This window comes from Diaporthe batatas (genome assembly GCF_019321695.1).
Source record: "Diaporthe batatas strain CRI 302-4 chromosome Unknown Contig00005, whole genome shotgun sequence".
Classification (NCBI taxonomy): Eukaryota; Fungi; Ascomycota; class Sordariomycetes; order Diaporthales; family Diaporthaceae; genus Diaporthe; species Diaporthe batatas.
This window is the reverse complement of record NW_025408552.1, coordinates 1453371-1470790: the sequence shown is the minus strand read 5'-3', so window position 1 is coordinate 1470790 and position 17420 is coordinate 1453371. Positions and strand designations below refer to the sequence as shown.

Here is a 17420-nt window from a genome sequence, read left to right as displayed (position 1 = left end):
TGTGTATGTGTTTGCATGAGTGTCAGGCCTGAACGAGTGTCACCTATGAATAAATCAAACGAAACTAAGGTCTATTTTGTTCGTCCCCGCTTTTTTTATCTTTTGTTTTGTGCATGCCAGTCAGTCGTGTTTAATGTACGGTGACTGCATGAAACGGGTGAGGCTGGGGGGGCCAAGTCATGAAGAGTGTATGAGTGACAGTGGAAACTCAATTTTGCTTTTGGGCGAATGTGTGTGTACATGCGGAGTGCAAGTGTGTGCATTCATGGTTCTCTGAGACCAGTCTGGAATATAGTTTTAGGACACACAGTCTACCAAAATAGGGACAATGATATCAAGAGGCTAGTGGAATAGTTTGGGGGTGGTCAAGAGATTCGACTCCCTTTCTATTTGTATTGACATGCCAAAAGAGCATGGCTATATTTTTGTCAGATTCTTCCGAGAATGTGACACTGTGCTTTGAGAGATCACTGTACTCAACGCCTAAAGAAATCCCCGCACACCTAGGACGAGGTTGAGAAATGCCCGCTCGCTGCGGCATTGCAAACATGCTATGTCCAAACGAAATGCCACGCTCTTAGCTCTATCTATAAATTTCTAAAATGTATATGTCACTTCCTCGACGAGGTGGGCGAGTGTTCCCAGTGACTCCGGTCCATGTGCTGTGTGACCGGTCCTGCATGTCGCCCGAGCAGTCGAAACAGTCTTCGGTTTTGGCGGGTGGTTCCTACAATCCGAGAAGGCTCATTTGTCTCCTCAATGGGCTCGCTGCTGCACTCCCCTCCTCGGAGGCATAGCAAGCAGAGTCGGTGTCGATGTCCCAATCGCCTTCACCCTCGTCACAAGCTTCGCTGCCGTTGGCGCTGCCTGTGTCGAAGCCCTTCTGCGTCGCCGCTCGGGTGTTCCAGCGCAGCGTCCGGGAGACGGAGTCGAACCATTCGGTGTCGGTGCGGTTGACGGTGGGGAAAGGGTACTGCGAGGCCGTGATGGTGACACAGTCGCCTTGCCTGAGTTCCACGCGTCCCTTGCCGTCGAAGGCACAGTAGGCCGTTGCTCGCGAGTTGCGAGGGACAGTCACTCGCAAGAGCATCGTATCGGATAGGACCATGGGCCGGAAAGAAAGTGTGTGCGGACAGATAGGTGTCAGGAGGATGGCAGGTAGGTCTGGGTGGACGAGGGAGCCACCTGCGGAGAGAGAATACGCGGTCGATCCTGTGGAGCAGATTAGCAATGCAGCTCATAAGGAGGGGGGGGATCTGCCAGATAATGGAACCTACCAGTCGGCGTGGAAAAGATGCAACCATCCGCCTGGACAACGGTCAAAAGCTCATTGTCCCCGTAGAGTTCCAAGTTGGACACATAGGGCGACGGGCCGCGGTCAATCACGAGCTCGTTGAGGACCTCAAACTGCTCTCCTTCCTCAAGGTCACGACCTTGCTGGCCGTCCCGGTACACCGTGCACGTAAATCGCATCCGCAGGTTGATTTTCATGCCGTCATCTCCCATAACGCGACTCAGGTGTTCCTTGAAATGATCATAGCCAAACGGTGTCAGGAAGCCCAAGCTCCCCAGGCTGAAGGAGAGCACGGGAGGCACTATTCTCTGGAAGAGCCATGAGGTGAAGAGCACCGTGCCATCGCCTCCCAGCGTCAGAACCAGGTCGAATTTCTCAGGTTGGCTCCAGCAGAGGTCCGGTGTCCAGTACTTGAGCATGTGATGGAAACGTGGGTTCTCGTTGACCAGCCCCTGCGCATTGAATCGCTTCGAGTTGCGGAGCTTTGCATCCACATAGACGTTAACGCCGAGATCCGACCCATAGCGCGGCGTGCTGAGTAGCCACTGCGCCAACTCGCGAGTCAAGACGACCAGCTGGTTGTCCCTCGCCTTGGTCACAATCATGACGTTGCGTACCGCCCGCTTGATGGGCCTCCTCTGCAGCTGCTTGGACACCTCACGGACTCCGGTGGCGGTCTGAACCAGGCGTGAGTGCGACATCCACTCATCGTTCTTGATCTCCTCCAGAACCCTGTCTATGTCGACAATGCCGTCGAAGCGTTGGTGATAGAAGCATGGCGACTGCAATGCAGGGAACGCCGTGGTGGGCGTATGGGTGCGCTGAGCAAGGTCGTTGAGTGCATCGCACAGTTGGGAGGAAGAAGTGCCGCGCCGGGCATCAGGCCCGCTAGGCTGCGAGGCCGACAGCATACCGGGCAAGGATAGGGCCTCAGGCTTGTTGCTGCGAGAGACCGACGAGGCAAGAGCCTTGAAAAGGGTCTGTCGGGGGATAGACTCGATGGAGCGCGAGCCCTTCCGGTGGCCTCTGGCGTAGGGACCGGGGTCGGAGTCTTCGGAGTCTCCACCTGCGAGAGCGGCTGCTAACGAGATGGGTTGGTTGTGGTCGACATATCGAAGGTTATGTTTTGCTTCGTCAAGGGAGAGTTGTTGCAGGTTGGGAGGATATGGTATGGAAGTGGTCAGGGTAGGACCGGAGGGATTTGATGATGAGGTCCGGGGGCGGTCGTGTAGGGTATTATGGCCATTATTGGGCTTGGACTCGTCGGACTTTTGCAATGGCGGAAGAGCGGCGGGATTACTGAGGGCTGGGTGGATCGAGGTCGGGGATAGGAGTTGGTCCGACATGGTGACGAAAGGAGGACCCCAGAGATCTGCCGGCAGCCGGGAATCGTCGAGCCTGCTCTGGAGGTGGGAGGTGGTGGTTGGACGTCTGCAGGCGCGGGCGTGTGTGCAAGATCCGGGGCTGCAGGATACTTCTCTGCAGCACGACACAGGCGAACTTGGAGGATGCACGCAAGCCAGACTCAGATGTCCCCGAGCTTGCGACTCAGCGATAAAGCCAAATCCTGCCAGTTATGACCGTTAGAACCGGACTGTCCGCGGCACGAAACGCTAGGCGGGGTGGGGTTGATTGTAGGGACACAGGCAAGACAGGGGACCGAACAGCGGCGCCCCTTTCCTCTTCTGGTGCAGCTGTGCGGCCCAGTCGAGTGGGTCCGCTCTGGTACTGGAACAGGGGATGTTTTGGCGGGTGGGAGCGGCAGGCGAGATTCTGGGTGAGACAGGCGGGATGTGGACGGGGTAAGGACCGCCAGGTGGGGGCAAAACCAGGCTTGGGTGGGACTCACTTGGCGGCCTTTGTCAACGGAGGAAGAGAGAAAGAAGTCCAGCTGGCCCGGTTGATCGGCCTCGTTCTGTGTGAGTGCTGGGTTGGTGGGCCTGGATACTGACCATGCAACGTCACAGGTTTGTTGCTGTCAGTGTCTGGTGCCACGGCCGAGACGGTCTTCGTAGATCTTGTGGACTCTGACAAAGAAGGCGAACTTGATACCGCCTGCAAGGAGCCTGTGGCCACCGTAACACGAGTTGTCAGTCTCAACGCCTCTTCAACTGCTTCTGTCTGTCAAACAGGGGCAACGTGGCCCCCGGCCGAGGTGCACCACCCGGGGCTTGGAGGATTCTGCTGCTTACCGTGATCGAGGGGGGTCTTGCTCGCTCTGATTGATCGGTATGGTGGCAGTGTGATGTGATCCGAGGTGCAGAGACACTGGCCCGTGGCTGGAGGACTCGTGACAAAGACGCCTGGTGCTGGACAGATGGAAGATGTGACGGGTATCTCTTGCAAAAAGCAACTTCGTCTTGCGAATATTAGATGCTGTAAGATGTCGACTCCAGGTCTTTAAAACAATGCCGATGCACGCGATGCTCTCAAAATGACGGTCGAAGGATCGCTTGGTGGCTTGGACAGGATGCAGGGGAGATATTGAACGGTTGAAGCATGGAGCAAAAGAGTTGCTTCCCAAGTAAAGTAAAGAAGGGCAGGGTTAAAAAGAAGGCAAGAAACGACGCCGGCGCGATTCAAGAAGGTGGTGAGAGAACGAGATGGGACGGACAAGCGCAAGGGGCAAGGTAATTACTAGAGAACTACCAGAGCTCTGCTTCCAGCTTGCCGTCTGGGGAGAAAGGGAGAAGAAAGGGAAAGGAAGTTATAGACAAAGTTGCCCTGCTGTGTGTCGTGCCCAAAGAAGGCCGCGTCGAAACAGCCTACTTGTAGTATGCCGCCCGCCCCTCTGGATAATGACCGGCAAGGGGTGAAGTGACAGGCCAGGATCGGTGAGAACCCAGAAACGTCCACTTACACAGGCAGCGTGGCATCTGAGTAGAAGCTGGGACAGGAGATGCCGGCGCAGACAGGCAGATAGGCCGCTCCGAGGGGGGCAGCTTGTGGCAGAGCGCGGCGCGGCTCCCGCATAGTCCCCGCTGTTCCAGAACAAAGGGCCGTCAAAGGGCCTGACGGCCTGGCCCGCCAAATCACCTTTGCAGAGCCAGCATTGCATTGATCCCCGTTGTGTACCGCAGGGCCAAATGCTCTGCTCGGCAATAGGGAGCACTCCATATGGTGAACCAACGGAAGTTCCATGATCCTGGCCCCTGCCCTGTCGGTTTCTGACGACCGTTCGCATTGATACGTCAGATCTTGGGGTTGCGGTACACGGTTGCTTCCCGCTGGAGCTGCAGGAGGCTTGGTTTGGACGTTGCTATGCACAATGTGCCGCCTGATCCGTATCCTTCTTGTTGACACCCCCGTGATGGGTGAAAATCGGGATGCCGAGAGGCTGTCGTGGAGAAGTGGCCCAGTAAGCAAGGCCGTATTTGGTGCGTGCACACTGCGGCTTGACAGGAGAGGCACCAGGGGCTTGGGACCGCTAGGTCCAGTCGAGTCTCAGGTCCGGGTCGCCAGGGTCTGCGGGAAAACTAGTGCAGCAGCTCGTCTCATCTCACGAGGCAGGGCGCCCCGGGCGGGACCCGAATATACAGTGCCCTGCTCTTAAGTTATTTCAGTGGGCCTGACTCGAGCCGCGGCGTGAACAGCTCTGCGTGCAGCGCCGTGCACAGTATCTCGACGCCTTTGCCGCCGGTCTTGAGAGATGTTTGGAAGGATCTGCCTTTGGTGTCCGATCAATGCAGGCGGCGCCGGGTTGTCTCGTTTGACCCGTGCGGATCATACAAGTGTCGTGCAACATGCCCACGTACGTACGCGGAAGAAAACAATAACCACAACAAATAACACGACCACCCAAAGGCTGGGCTTTCCCATCCAGGGGTAAGACTTAGGCATCCCAAGCTGTGATCACCGTCCAGGTAAACAGTTGAGGGCTTCTTTTAATACATGTGGTTTAAACCTTGGTTCCCGACTGGGCATATGTTCTGCATGTTGGACATCGGATTGTGCTGACTTCATCTGGTTTACTTGCCGGTATGTCGATGAAGATCCGTTTGCCGAAGACCCATTTGGCAGCGATCTGATATGTTGAAACAGCCTCTCAAGCCTCTTCGTGGCTCCAGACGCGGCCGTCGCTAGATAATCCACGAGCGACGTTTGAGGATGCCAGCGCGACCCTTCCAAAATGCCATCGCCACGAACGCCCAAGTGACGAGTCAGGTTTCAAGGGCAGCGGTGCATACTTGAGACTCATATCCCGATGTCAGGCTGTCGGCGCCAACAGCTTCGCGTACCCTGCTGGGACTACTCAAGCGCCCAATCCCGCGGTTGGCATTCCATTGCACAGGGGCAGGCATTCACCTCCTCATCGAATCCTTTGCTTTCACACCTCCAAGTGGTAAACAAACCCCGCCTTTCTCAAACTGGCATCCATCACGGCTTCTGAACCTGCTCTTATCGTGGCGGGGAATGTTATTCTCATTCCGTTGGCGGGCCAGCAGCCCCGGCCAACGTTGTTCATGCGGCGAGACAAAGTGATAGAGGTGTCAAACAATCTTTGTCTGGAGAGCAAGAGATGCCCCGGTGATGATTGAGCCTCAATCACTTCCAGTACAGATCTGCCGCGACCTTGCTCTCTGCTGCTGACCTGATGAACTGGCGCATATCTGGCCCGTTTTGGTGTGCTTCATCCAAAACAGCGTGGATCCCGTTGCTGGCGGCGGCGCCACAGCACGCACCCCGCGACTTTTCGTAGACTTGATCCCATTCGGTCATGGTGAAGTCACCCTCGCTCTCAGCTAGCAGAAGCTCGCTGGATGATGTGAATGCCAAGACGTGGACCGATCGGGATTTGTCCGCCTGTCGTGGAGAAGGATCCATCATGATCTGGGTCTCGCCGTCGCTGAGCGAGACGGCCGCAACAGCAGAGGTAGCTGTGGCCCTCATTGGCACTGCAGCGGATAGGAGTGCCAGAACAGCGGTTTGAAGCAGAGCCGGGATGATGAGCAAGTTCTATCAGGAAGGGTCAGCAACGTCTAAGGTAGCCCTGACCAAGAAGACCAGGGGAGGCGGCGCAGGGGAGGTCTTCAGCTTCATACCGAGCTCGCCTGGACGAGTTTCGTGTTGACGTATTCATTGGTAGGCGTTGCTGTTACTTGCAGCACGATCTGTACGACACATCGAGGGAAGTCCTTTACCAGGATAAGCTGTCGCAGTGACTGTTGCAACAGCGACTCCAGGTGCCTTTCCCTAGTACCTATGCAAAGGAAATGAGCATTTGTTTTCCGGTAGGATTTGCTGCGTGCCAAGAGAACTAACCACCGACCCCCGAGGCCGGTCGGACGACGACGTCGACCAGCGCCTCGTAGGGATGCTCATCACGTTTCTGGGCCTCGACAGGACCATTCGCAGAAGCTGTGATGGTGTAGCCAGCATACGAATACGTAGCGGAGCCGTCAGCTTTTGGCAGCGGAGATAAGACCGCCTCGGGCTGGGAAGACTCTGTCATTGTAAAGCGTGACCAGTGGTTGAATTTTCAAAGATAAAGTGAAGCGCTGCGATGTTCACCATCACAGCGAACAATAAAAAGTCGACCGGAATGAGCTCGTAGGTTTGGAGAGCTTTGAGCCCCGCCACCAACGGAGTTGCGCTAGTGGGTCCCAGGGCAGAAAGTGCCCTGGATCTGCCTTGGATCCCGCCCGCATCTGCAGACGGAGTACACTGGTGTGCATGAGGTGCAGCGATGTACCCAGGTACCTGACCAAGGTGCTTTGTAACTGGCAACAACGATTGCCAGTCAGGAACAACCCGCCTCCATCAAACCATCGACAAGCTCGCTACTGTCCACGCATACCACGCTGAGATCATGGCTCCTACTGCAATGGCTGAGGCCAGACAACCTGCGGCAGACAACGAGTCCAAGCCGATATCAACGCCCGCACCAGCTCCAACGTCAGCGTCTCAGGGAGTTCCGAATCTGGGCCACAAGCTTCCCAAGCTCGAACCCAGGCGGCGTCGGCAACAGCCTGAGAATCCCATCCCTTTCCCCGAGACTCCTGCTCTTCCACCACCCCTAGAATGCCCAGGCACGTTCCGCGTACCGAGCCGTCGCATCTTGTCAAAAGCGGACCATGACTTGTTTGTCTCGTCTCCATCATTTAACTTGATACTGTCCTGGATCTTCAGCCTGTCCGAATCTGTCATCGACACGCCCATCTCGGCAGTCAAGGACAGCGAGCTGAACGCCCCAATACGAACTCTCCTGGAAATCCTGGATGAGGTGGAGCAGCTCGTCTACCAAAACCCCCCAGACGATCAGGGGGGCTCCAGGTTCGGCAACAAGAGGTTCAGAGACTTCCTTGACAAGGCCAGGGGGCAGGAGACAAAGTGGCATCAAAAGCTCGGCGTTGATAACCCAGACGCCCTTGCCGAGCTCTCAACCTACCTCAGCCAGTCATTCGGGAACCGGAAGCGCATCGATTACGGCTCTGGCCATGAGCTCAACTTCATGATCTGGCTGCTGTGCCTCTACCAGCTCCGCATCGTCACCCGCGCAGACTTTAAGCCCCTGGTTCTCAAGGTCTTCACCCGGTACCTTGAGGTCATGCGCGTCATCCAGTGTCTTTACTATCTGGAGCCCGCGGGCTCGCACGGCGTGTGGGGCCTGGATGACTACCAGTTCCTCCCCTTCCTGTTCGGCGCGTCGCAGCTGGCGCACCACCAGTACATCACCCCGCGGGCCATCCACCAGGAGCTGATGCTCGAGCAGTTCGGAAAGGACTACCTTTACCTGAACCAGATCGTCTTCGTGAACAGCACCAAGACCGTCAAGGGCCTGCGGTGGCATAGCCCCATGCTGGACGACATCTCATCTTCGAAGTCGTGGGAGAAGGTTGAGGGAGGCATGCGCCGCATGTTCGTGGCGGAAGTGCTCAAGAAGCTTCCGGTTATGCAACACTTCCTGTTCGGGTCTCTGGTCCCGGCTGTGGACGGCATGAGCGAGCAGAGCCTGGCTGGCGTCCCGGACGAGGATGACGACGATGAGGGCGGCGAGGTCCAGGTGTTTGATGAGGGCAACGTGAGGCATGTCCACCAGCAGAACGGATGGGGCGAGTGTTGCGGCATTAAAGTCCCTAGTGGTGTTGCTGCCGGCATGGAGGCGATGAAGAAGGGCGAGACGCTGCGTAGAATTCCTTTTGATTGAGGTATCCTGGGTGAACTATACCTTGTGAGGCCCGCAGTGGCTGCATGCGCTTGTATGTAATGCACACCCGATATAACACAAGGATAGAACATCTCAATACACCTCAATTTAGGTGGCAACTGTGCGGGTTAAACATGTCTGGCTGTAAAACTAGCACAAGGAGAAATATATAGTTCTCAACCTCAGCCTATGGGAATTTAACCGTGACCGATGTGAGTGTCCCTTAGTAAGAGACTAGTAGGGAGGTTCCTATCAACATAAGACACCTATAGGAGATCATAGAAGTCATTCCAGTTCTGATAGGGCTCAAACCGCCCTATTTGCGGGCATACTTGGCCACCATGCCACGTAACTCTTGCGAGTGAAAATGGTGAGGGCTAGAGAATTAGGGCTGGATGAGGATAAATTATAGGATCTAGCCGTCTACCATCTAATCACAAGACTAGGAGCTGTAAGTAGTAGTAACAACATATAAGAATAAAATTTAAAACTTTAATTATTATATAGTAAATGGGTGAATTCACCGTGACTACACCACACGCTCCTATCTATCACCACTCACCACCCTTCTACCAAACCACCAACACAACATTCATCACCATTCCTCTCCGCTGCCCCCTCCCATTGTGCAACGTCACGAGACATTATCTCACCCTACCTAAATCCCCATTCTCCTACTTTGCGTAATAGATATTAGGTGAGTGCACTAATCATACCTGACTTCTTTGCTGTCCTGTACCCCACGGGTTAGGACCGCAGCTATAAATTACTGCAAGGACGTGATGGATTTTTATGGTCACTTCCTCTGTGAGGAGTCTGACAACTATGTCGGCTCTAATGCCATCCAATGCGCCACCGACTACTATGAGGCTATTATTGTCCTGGACACTGTCATTGTCATCCAGAACATCCATTTCTCTGCAATTCATGCTCGACATCCCAGGCAACCTGACCATATATGTGCCGGAACACCTATCGTATTATAACTATTGTTATCGGCATCGTGTTCTTTCCAAGCGCTGGGTCTTGAGTGCTTACCACCGTATGAAGGCGCCATGTATGTCCTCGGATGTATACGGAATAGAAGCGAAACCACATATAATTAAATTTTTTAAAATATTAAGTTTTAAATACTTATTATTATATAAAGGTGCTATATATATCTTTAAATATATATAAGATAGAAGTAAAACTACATTATACTAGATAGTATAGTATAATATACACTTATATAGTTCTATAACCTCAGCCTATAGGAAACACGACTGATGTAAGTGTCGCTTATAGCGACCTAGTAATACTAGATCACCTGCCTTGAAATTTTACGCCCCTGGCCATACTCCTTCTTACTTTTGAAACTTTGTACTATAAAGGCTTTACAGAACTCCAAAGAAATTTTAGAGTTCATAGGGTTGTGGGACGATGCTACCGCAAGACAGAGCTGATTGTTCGCGCTGTATACTTGAGATTTCCGACTAAAGCATTCTAGGAATGAACACGATATCAGGTCTATTATTGTGGAATGATACAACGTCAAAAGGAGACCGCACGCTGATTACCTCGGCTGGCGCTTGTGAGAATGAGTGTGAACGAGAGGCGGAAGGAAAGCAAGAAATGAGAGATGAACACTTGGGAAAAGCAACGATTTCCGAGGCTCGACCATCCCCCCCCTTTCGGGCGCCGACGTACCGCCATCCTCTCCTTTACTTGGCACCGATGTACTTGGACGGGTCGCCGCACGCCACGTCGAACCACAGATCTGGCGAGTAGGGGTCGATGGACGCCAACTCGTACGCAACGATGCCCCCGTATAGCTTGCACCTCGGAGCCCCCAGTCCGGGCTCCAGGTAGAACTCGTAGCTGTAGCATTGTTCGATGGCGAACTGTTGGACACAAGACAAGAAAATGTTAGCACTCGAGTCGATATCGGAGGAGGCGGTAGGGGGACACATTATTATGGTGGATGGCATGCACGTACGCTGCAGAATTGGTAGCAACCTTCGAGCGTCACGGGGACACCGGCCTTGTTATAGGCATATGTGGCGAGGTAGTACACGCCGAGGGCACTGCCCCTGACGCCGCAGTGAATCTCGTCCGGCGAAGGTGTTCCCGTCGGCGCGTTGTCCGAGACGGTGTTGGTGGCTGTGACGACCGTGGTTGGTAGCTCGGATGGTGTGGCACTGGCCGTGTCGATCGGGGGAACTGATGTCACGATAACCAGCCCCGTCGTTGTGGTCGACGTCGAGGGTGCCACCTCGATCGGGCTCTGAGATGGGTTGATTACGAGTGATGCCGAGGACGACGTCGAAAACGGAGGTATGATGATGGTCGTGGTAGTCTCCTCCGTGACCGTGGGGAGCGGGACAGCTGTGACGTTGGCGAAACTCGTCGTGTTTACTAGTACTGACGTCGAGAAGGTGGGAAGTACCGCAGTGGGCAGTACCGTGATGCTGACATCTGGCGTGCTAATGTTGGGGAAGGATGTGAAGTTGGAGGGTACCACTACCGGGGTCGGATAAGGATTGGGTGCAAGGGTGTAGTCCACCGTGGTTGTGAGGTTGACGGCAGTGGGGAGAATTGAGGTCGTGTTGACGAATGTAGGGAGGATGAGAGTGGTATTGATAAAAGTTGGAAGTATGGAAGTAGTATTAATAAAGGTTGGAAGTATAGAAGTGGTGTTGAGGAAGGTTGGAAGTATGGAAGTGGTGTTTGCGAAGGTCGGAAGGACAGAGACTTCCCCCGTGCCTGTGCCAAAGGATGTCGCCGTGGTGGAGTTCGATATGGGATAGAATGGTTCGCTCGTTGTAGTGACCGCTGAGGTTGAAGAGTTCCACCCAGACGGTGCTGACGTGGCGTTCACAGGAGATGCCGCGGACGAGGCTCCAGTACCGTATACTGTGACATATTCTGTGATTCTGATCACCGAGCATGCGCTTGTGCTGTCGGGAGGTGATGTGGTGGAATCGGTAACTGTAGCGATACTCACATTGGGAGGCGGCGGCCCGTAGAATGGAGGTTTGTACGGACCAACAGAAGCCGGCGCTCCCACGGACACGATGGACGTTTGAAGCTGTCGCTGACGGTGGCCTTTACGGAGGTTGACACGCTGATCGTTGTGAGTGAGTGGTTCTAGATATAAGGCAGACACTCGTATCTTTCTCTCAGAGTTCTCATATGGTTCTCATTCCACATACATTGTTGGCATTGGGCACTGCGAATACGGGGCAGATGAGCCCGGCGGCCACCAGAAGTACACTTTGATGCATGCTTCTCGTCCTGGGGAAAAAGATGCTATTACAAGAACGAGCGATGCCGAATATTTGAGGTTTCAGTAGGGCGGTGCCCTGAGAGAGTGTATGCAAAGCGAATGGCTGTTGCTGATGATGTGCCGATCTATCTCTGCCATCTCAAGCTTCACCTCGAGTCTTATAGATGTCCTCATCACTAGAGACTCAACAAGATCTATCGAGATCTAGATTCCCGTTTGCCAAGGGATAGTATTCTCAGACCTAACCAGGCAATTATTGGCATGCGAGGGCGGACGGCCCTGCGAGGCTGGGAAGGGGAGCACACTTTATCAGCAAGGGAGGAACCACCACACCACGGCATCGCCCCATCGTGAGGCCAGCAAGCCGTCCTGACAACTCCGCTTTGACTTCACACTTCCAATCAAGGTCTCCAGGCCATTGATATCAGGGATACCGCCTTGGTTCAGAGTCATGATGAATTTGGTTGCCCTTGATTGACCTAGCGCTTGTTCGTACAAGGCTCCCTAAAAGAAAAAGAACGGTTGCCATACAGTACAGCCCGAGATGTGAGACCCACCCTCGGTCGATCGATCAAAGAATAGATGCGATAGGGTATCAAACAGGCTCACTCAAAACGCCCCTGAAGTCCCCTTGCGTGATCCCAAATGCAGAAATGCCTTGCTTCCTAAAGACGCCCTAGAATGCTTCCCGGCTGAAATTTTATACAGTGTTCCTTCCGCCGCAGCCGGGGAAAGGGCGGAAGGAATAGCCACCCGGCTCGCAAGTGAAAGCCCCCTCGCCGAACAAGTGGCGATACCAAAAGGGATGGTCACAGACCGGAGTCATCCCCACCATCAGTCTTCCCAGATGGTCTCCAGGTCCAGATCTCCTCTCCTCTCGGCGCCACAGACGCTCCACCGCTTCCGCTTGTCTCTTGTCCCAAACCCGCTCAGGGTGCGGCCGCGCACCGGAGCATCCAGACTGCTGCGACCCTTGGGTTCACCACCGTCCTCAGCATCAGCAGCGGCTTTGAGTTGGGCAATCCTGTCCGCCTCGAGTGCGGCCTCCTCGGCATCAGGCGTGTCCGGGATGGTCTCCAGGCTCGAGATGCTGGGGCTTCGAGACCTCATGGAAATCGGCGTGGATGGCATAGATGAGGACGGAGCATAGCCACCAGAGGACGAGTAGCCGTCCTTGTCGCTCAGTAGGTCATAAGGTCGCTGGACCGGGGAGGAGGTAATAGATGATGAGGTGAAAGATCCAGGCAATGAGCTCGTGCTGGCGCTCGGGAGATGGCGGAGGGGCGAGGAGGGACGCTGGCGGATCATGGGCGTGCCGAATCCAAGGTTGGGGGAGCTGTTCCTCTCCGACAGCTGGCGATCAGGGAGGACCGATGTGCGTGTGGGCGAGACGGGAGGGTACATCTCGTCGACTGGCTTCCGCAAGGACCGCTGTCGCTGTGGCGAGCCCTTCGGACTCTGAGGGCGTGGTATGAGAATATGGCCAAGCCCGTTCACGCCGGGCAGGGATTGGGCACGGCCCATGGGAGGGGGTGCCAGAGTGGCGGCAGACTTGGACCTGACATGGTTGCCTGACAACGGCGAGGTCGTCCGCGGGCGGTATGGCAGCGCAGCAGCGTTCCACGTAGGGGAGATTGGCGAGGAAGGTGAAGGGTCGGTGGAGCGACGCATGGTGGGAGGCTTCCTCGGGGACTCGGGCTCAGAGGTCAGGGGTTGTGGGTTGTAGTTGGAATGTTGCAGTCGTAGAGAAGGGAGCGGGCCTGAACGGAACTCCTCGAGTTTCTCAGTCTCCGGGACAGGCTCCATGGTAATGATGCCTCTAGCAGCCCGGGAACAAGTCACCGGAATGCCGTATGCATGGAGCAAGAGGGCGATCTGGAGGGCGCGGCCTGGAGGTGGCCTGGAGGCGGGCCGTTGCTGTGGGATGGTGGAGTCGTCAGAGTAGGTGCAGAAGCCCGAGGTGCGATTGGTGGAGGGGCAACAGGCTCGAGTCTGGGTGTGTCTCTCTATCTCGGTGCAGACACGGCAGCACGTGTTTTGCGGGCGAGACCAGAAAAACAGAGGGGACTGTGAGTGCGATTGAAACGGGTTGCAATGTGACCCGTAGAGTTCCAAGTATTGTGCGGTTTACGAGACCCGATCTGAGGACTGTCTTAGTCCATCTCAGCTGGTCGCAGCCTAGGTCAGTCGGTGCGCTCTGGGCGAGGCGATGGAACGCTGCGACGTTGGTACGCTCGCAGGCAGCAAGCTCGGAAGGGGCGACAGGAAGAGAGTGGGATGCGGCCTCGTGGTGACAGGAGGGACGGCGGGCGAGGAGAAGGTAAGGTAGTCTAGGTATTCAGAGGTTGAAGGTCGGGGTGGTAGGTTCTTGTGGTTGGCGAGGAGAGGCAGAAGCGGGATGTTGGGGAGGCGAGGCTAAAAAAGAGAACTGGGATCCCAGGGCTCAGGGCTGTCACCGATGTTAGTGCCTGGCCGTTTGGATCTGGCTCCTTCTGCGCGTGTTCTACTCTACCCTTCTTGCCGCGTGCCTGTCTAGCAGGAACTTGTACGTTCTGGGTGGCTGCTGGGTGGTTGGTCTGATAGCCTAGTACGCCCAGTCCACATCCAGATAGATCTGCTTTCCGTCTGCCCAAGCCGCCGTTCCAAGCAACGATCCCCTGGCGGCACAGCCCAACGATCGTTTCCTCAGCTACCCTTATTTTGCATGGTCAATCTCTCCGAGTCAATGCACATCGTCACTTGCCAGCAGGAACCCCAGAGCCCGCTGCCATGACGACGTTTGGCAGGTTGGAAAACAAGCTGGCAAGTGGTGGGCGGAGGGGTGCAGCATGATTGTTTTGCTGTCTTGCTGGGCAGTTACATGCATTGATCGATAGCACGGGTGGAGCTCAGCTCAGCTCGGCTCGGCTCAGAGGAGGCAAACACGCAGTCACCCGCTCACTCTTCCTCGCGCATCCATATCCAGCACACCCGTTTCCTTCCGGATATGGCTCCCAAAGAACTCGATCACGGGCCGAAGTCACGATGCTACGCTCCTTGACACCACATGTGACACTATGGCGCCGTGCACAGATTCAACTCCTGCAGCCTGTCTGGCCCGCACACAGTAGTGTATGTAGGCGTGCAGAGTGATCACAGTTCATGCCCATGATTCATACAATATGCCCAGATGGAGCCCCCACCGGCCTGCGGCCTTGGACTCTCTGTTCATGCGCATGGGGTCGTTCCCCAACCCATCCAGCGCATTCGGACGGTCAGGCAGCCAACTACATGGGCAATACCAGAAAACCCCAGCCCTATACTGTGTAATCTGCGGCAATGCTGACATACTAGTCAATCATTTGGCCGGTACGCAGAAAGGAGCACGATGGCGATCTGCGCCGTTTCACTCACCGCCTGCACCCTCTCTGTGCCTCTTTCATGGGGCACGCATGACAAGCGTGCCGTGGGACGGAGCTTCTCTGGCTCGCAGGGCTCTGCAGGCCTTGGAACCCCCCGAGCCCCGCCTTCGTTCCTGGTGCTTGTCGCCTGGGCGGGGCTGGCGGGCTGGCGGGCTGGCGGGCTGGCGGCTGAGGCGCCAAATGAAAGAGCAACCACTGGCGTCATGCGATCTGTGCGATCTGTGTGCTGCAACTGCACGAGATCCACTGTTGGAACACAATCTGCCATGCCCCAAATCGTCCATCCCGCTGCTCATTGCTCGGAACTCTTCCACCAACAGACACACCGTACCACTCGTGACCGATCAATAATGGTCATCCTGCGGCCAGCCGGTTGCCATGTCGACATGTCTACTACTTGAGTATGTAGCAATCCAAGGATCTTGTCTCCCGAAATCCAGGGTCCTCCTTCAAGGGTCCATGGGGCTGCTAGCTTGATTGGTGGACTTTCGACTGGAAGAGAGGCCCACAGCTTGGGTCGAGACGACCCTTGCGAAAGCTCCGGAGGAAATCCTCGAGTTTGTCGATGAGCGAGCCAGTGAGCATGCCTTCAAGCTGGCATGGCAGCATGGCTGGCAACATGGGCACGAGGCAGGGGCGCCCGAAACCTACTACTAGCTTCGTCCTGTCTGCCAGACCCCGAGCGTAAGATCGCTGCTGTTGCAGTGCTCGCGTGCAGGGGGATCGTCCCAAAATGGCAGGGTTCATGCGCAAAGACCGTCCTCTTCGGGGTGGATCCCCCCACAGAGGAAGCGGTCACTTGACCGCAGCCGCGGGACCGGGCTCGGCCGGTCAAACCGAGGACGGCTCCATTGCCACCGCTACAGCTTCGGGCAAGGGGTGGGTTGGACGGGACCCTGGAGCGGGTACCTCTCACCACCGGGCCACGGCGGAGGAAAGCACTTTGCTGTGTGCTACTAGCACACACCGTTGGACGGCACAGCAGGGCCGACTCGTGTCCTAGGCCATCGGTCCCATGGCAAATTCCATGACGAGTCCTGTTGCCGGCGAAGCTTGGACATCTTCTGGTCAATTGGCTCTGCCCCTGAGCCGCATTGGTTCAGCCCGAGTTTGCCGTTCCCGAAGGACAGCTAACGCCAGTGGGAAGCCGGAGGACGGCTCGCCTAGAACTAGAGGACAGAGACCGGTTTACCAATCCGTCGGGATACCTGAGAGCGAACCACACTTTGATTCTGGCTAGGACACCTTTACGCTCAGACAGCGCAAGGCCGCCAATGGAGGCACGACTTTGCCGAGAAGGTCGAGACATGTTGCAGCGTGCCGGAAATAGGATTCACCCGCAAGCAACACAGCCGAGTCCATGTCTCTCTGTTGTTCTCGTGTGTCGGCGGAGAGTTTCCGCCCACAGCCTAGATGGCCTCACTTCGCATCAGGCATCACTGAAACGAGCGCGGGGCCTTGCGATACCCACCACGGTATAGGCGGCTAGCCGCTTGGTCACGGATCCTAGCCAGAGAAGTGTTGATTTATCCACGTACAGATCATTTATTACCCGTTGGGTTTAGTTGTCGTATGGAACTAGCGACAAGACATAGGGGACTCCATGATGGTCCCGCCCGCGCGGGGCACATGAAGACGCAATCGTACCTGCAGCACATGAGGAGAGGATGCAAGAAATTGCCGGAGATTTTCCTCTCTGTGGAGTTCTTTATTTAGTACAAGAAGCATCACAGGGACTTTTCGCAGAAAATGGCTCATCATAGCACTTGAGGGCAGGTTGCCAGGACTATCTTCAACTGTTGCCTGCTCAATTTCTCCTTGGCCCTTCTCTCAGCGATGGCTATGTCGACAACGACCCACCTAAGAAAAAGTCCGCACAGCGCCGTCGTGGTACTCGTGCGAGCTTGTCACAACGAGCTGCAGAGGACCCGGAGTGCTTGTCAAGGGCGGCAATTACTCTGCAAGTGACGAGATCACCACGGGAGGATCCGGTGGATGCGTCCATGATTGACACAGGGACAAAGCCCGGCGACATGGTGGGCTTGCCCATACTGGGTCAAGTCTGTAATTGAGGCCCCACGATCCAGATCCGTATGTCTTATTGTAGCATCGCGGTCCAGCAAATGCCGAACACCGCTCACCTGCCGAGGAGACCACAGTACGCATAGGACTGCACGTCAGTCAGCTCCCCGGCTGCCCCAGTGCAGGTCCAGCAGCACAGTCTGTCGGTTACGTCTCGCAATTGGACAGCGCATTTCTCACGCTGAGACTCGATGAGACCAATGCGAAGTCCCGAGGCTTCTATGTGAC

At 55.6% G+C, this 17420-nt stretch overlaps 5 protein-coding genes across 5 annotated transcripts; 1 reads left to right on the top strand and 4 right to left on the bottom strand.

Moving 5' to 3' along the window:
* Positions 1-351: 351 nt before the first annotated feature.
* Positions 352-4650, bottom strand: KVR01_005468 (uncharacterized protein). The gene is made up of 4 exons (XM_044784160.1): positions 3487-4650; positions 3144-3360; positions 1278-2861; positions 352-1212 (listed from the first exon to the last, which is right to left on the bottom strand). The coding sequence occupies exons 3-4, from the start codon at positions 2638-2640 to the stop codon at positions 728-730; spliced, it is 1848 nt and encodes a 615-aa protein (XP_044645913.1). The 5' UTR covers positions 2641-2861; positions 3144-3360; positions 3487-4650; the 3' UTR covers positions 352-727.
* Positions 4651-4842: 192 nt separating this feature from the next.
* KVR01_005025 (exosome non-catalytic core subunit RRP46) lies at positions 4843-6845 on the bottom strand. The gene is made up of 3 exons (XM_044792522.1): positions 6557-6845; positions 6337-6494; positions 4843-6250 (listed from the first exon to the last, which is right to left on the bottom strand). The coding sequence occupies exons 1-3, from the start codon at positions 6744-6746 to the stop codon at positions 5840-5842; spliced, it is 759 nt and encodes a 252-aa protein (XP_044645470.1). The 5' UTR covers positions 6747-6845; the 3' UTR covers positions 4843-5839.
* A 158-nt stretch (positions 6846-7003) lies between these two features.
* KVR01_004985 (peptidylprolyl isomerase RRD2) lies at positions 7004-8560 on the top strand. The gene has a single exon (XM_044781726.1). It carries the CDS (start codon positions 7104-7106, stop codon positions 8439-8441), a length of 1338 nt encoding a protein of 445 aa, XP_044645430.1. The 5' UTR covers positions 7004-7103; the 3' UTR covers positions 8442-8560.
* A 1348-nt stretch (positions 8561-9908) lies between these two features.
* On the bottom strand, positions 9909-11815 carry KVR01_004864 (uncharacterized protein). The gene is made up of 3 exons (XM_044785705.1): positions 11636-11815; positions 10420-11547; positions 9909-10324 (listed from the first exon to the last, which is right to left on the bottom strand). Exons 1-3 carry the CDS (start codon positions 11705-11707, stop codon positions 10145-10147), a joined length of 1380 nt encoding a protein of 459 aa, XP_044645309.1. The 5' UTR covers positions 11708-11815; the 3' UTR covers positions 9909-10144.
* Positions 11816-11834: 19 nt separating this feature from the next.
* Positions 11835-14133, bottom strand: KVR01_005326 (uncharacterized protein). Its single transcript, XM_044792985.1, has one exon. The coding sequence runs from the start codon at positions 13513-13515 to the stop codon at positions 12544-12546; it is 972 nt and encodes a 323-aa protein (XP_044645771.1). The 5' UTR covers positions 13516-14133; the 3' UTR covers positions 11835-12543.
* Between the last annotated feature and the right edge of the window lie 3287 nt (positions 14134-17420).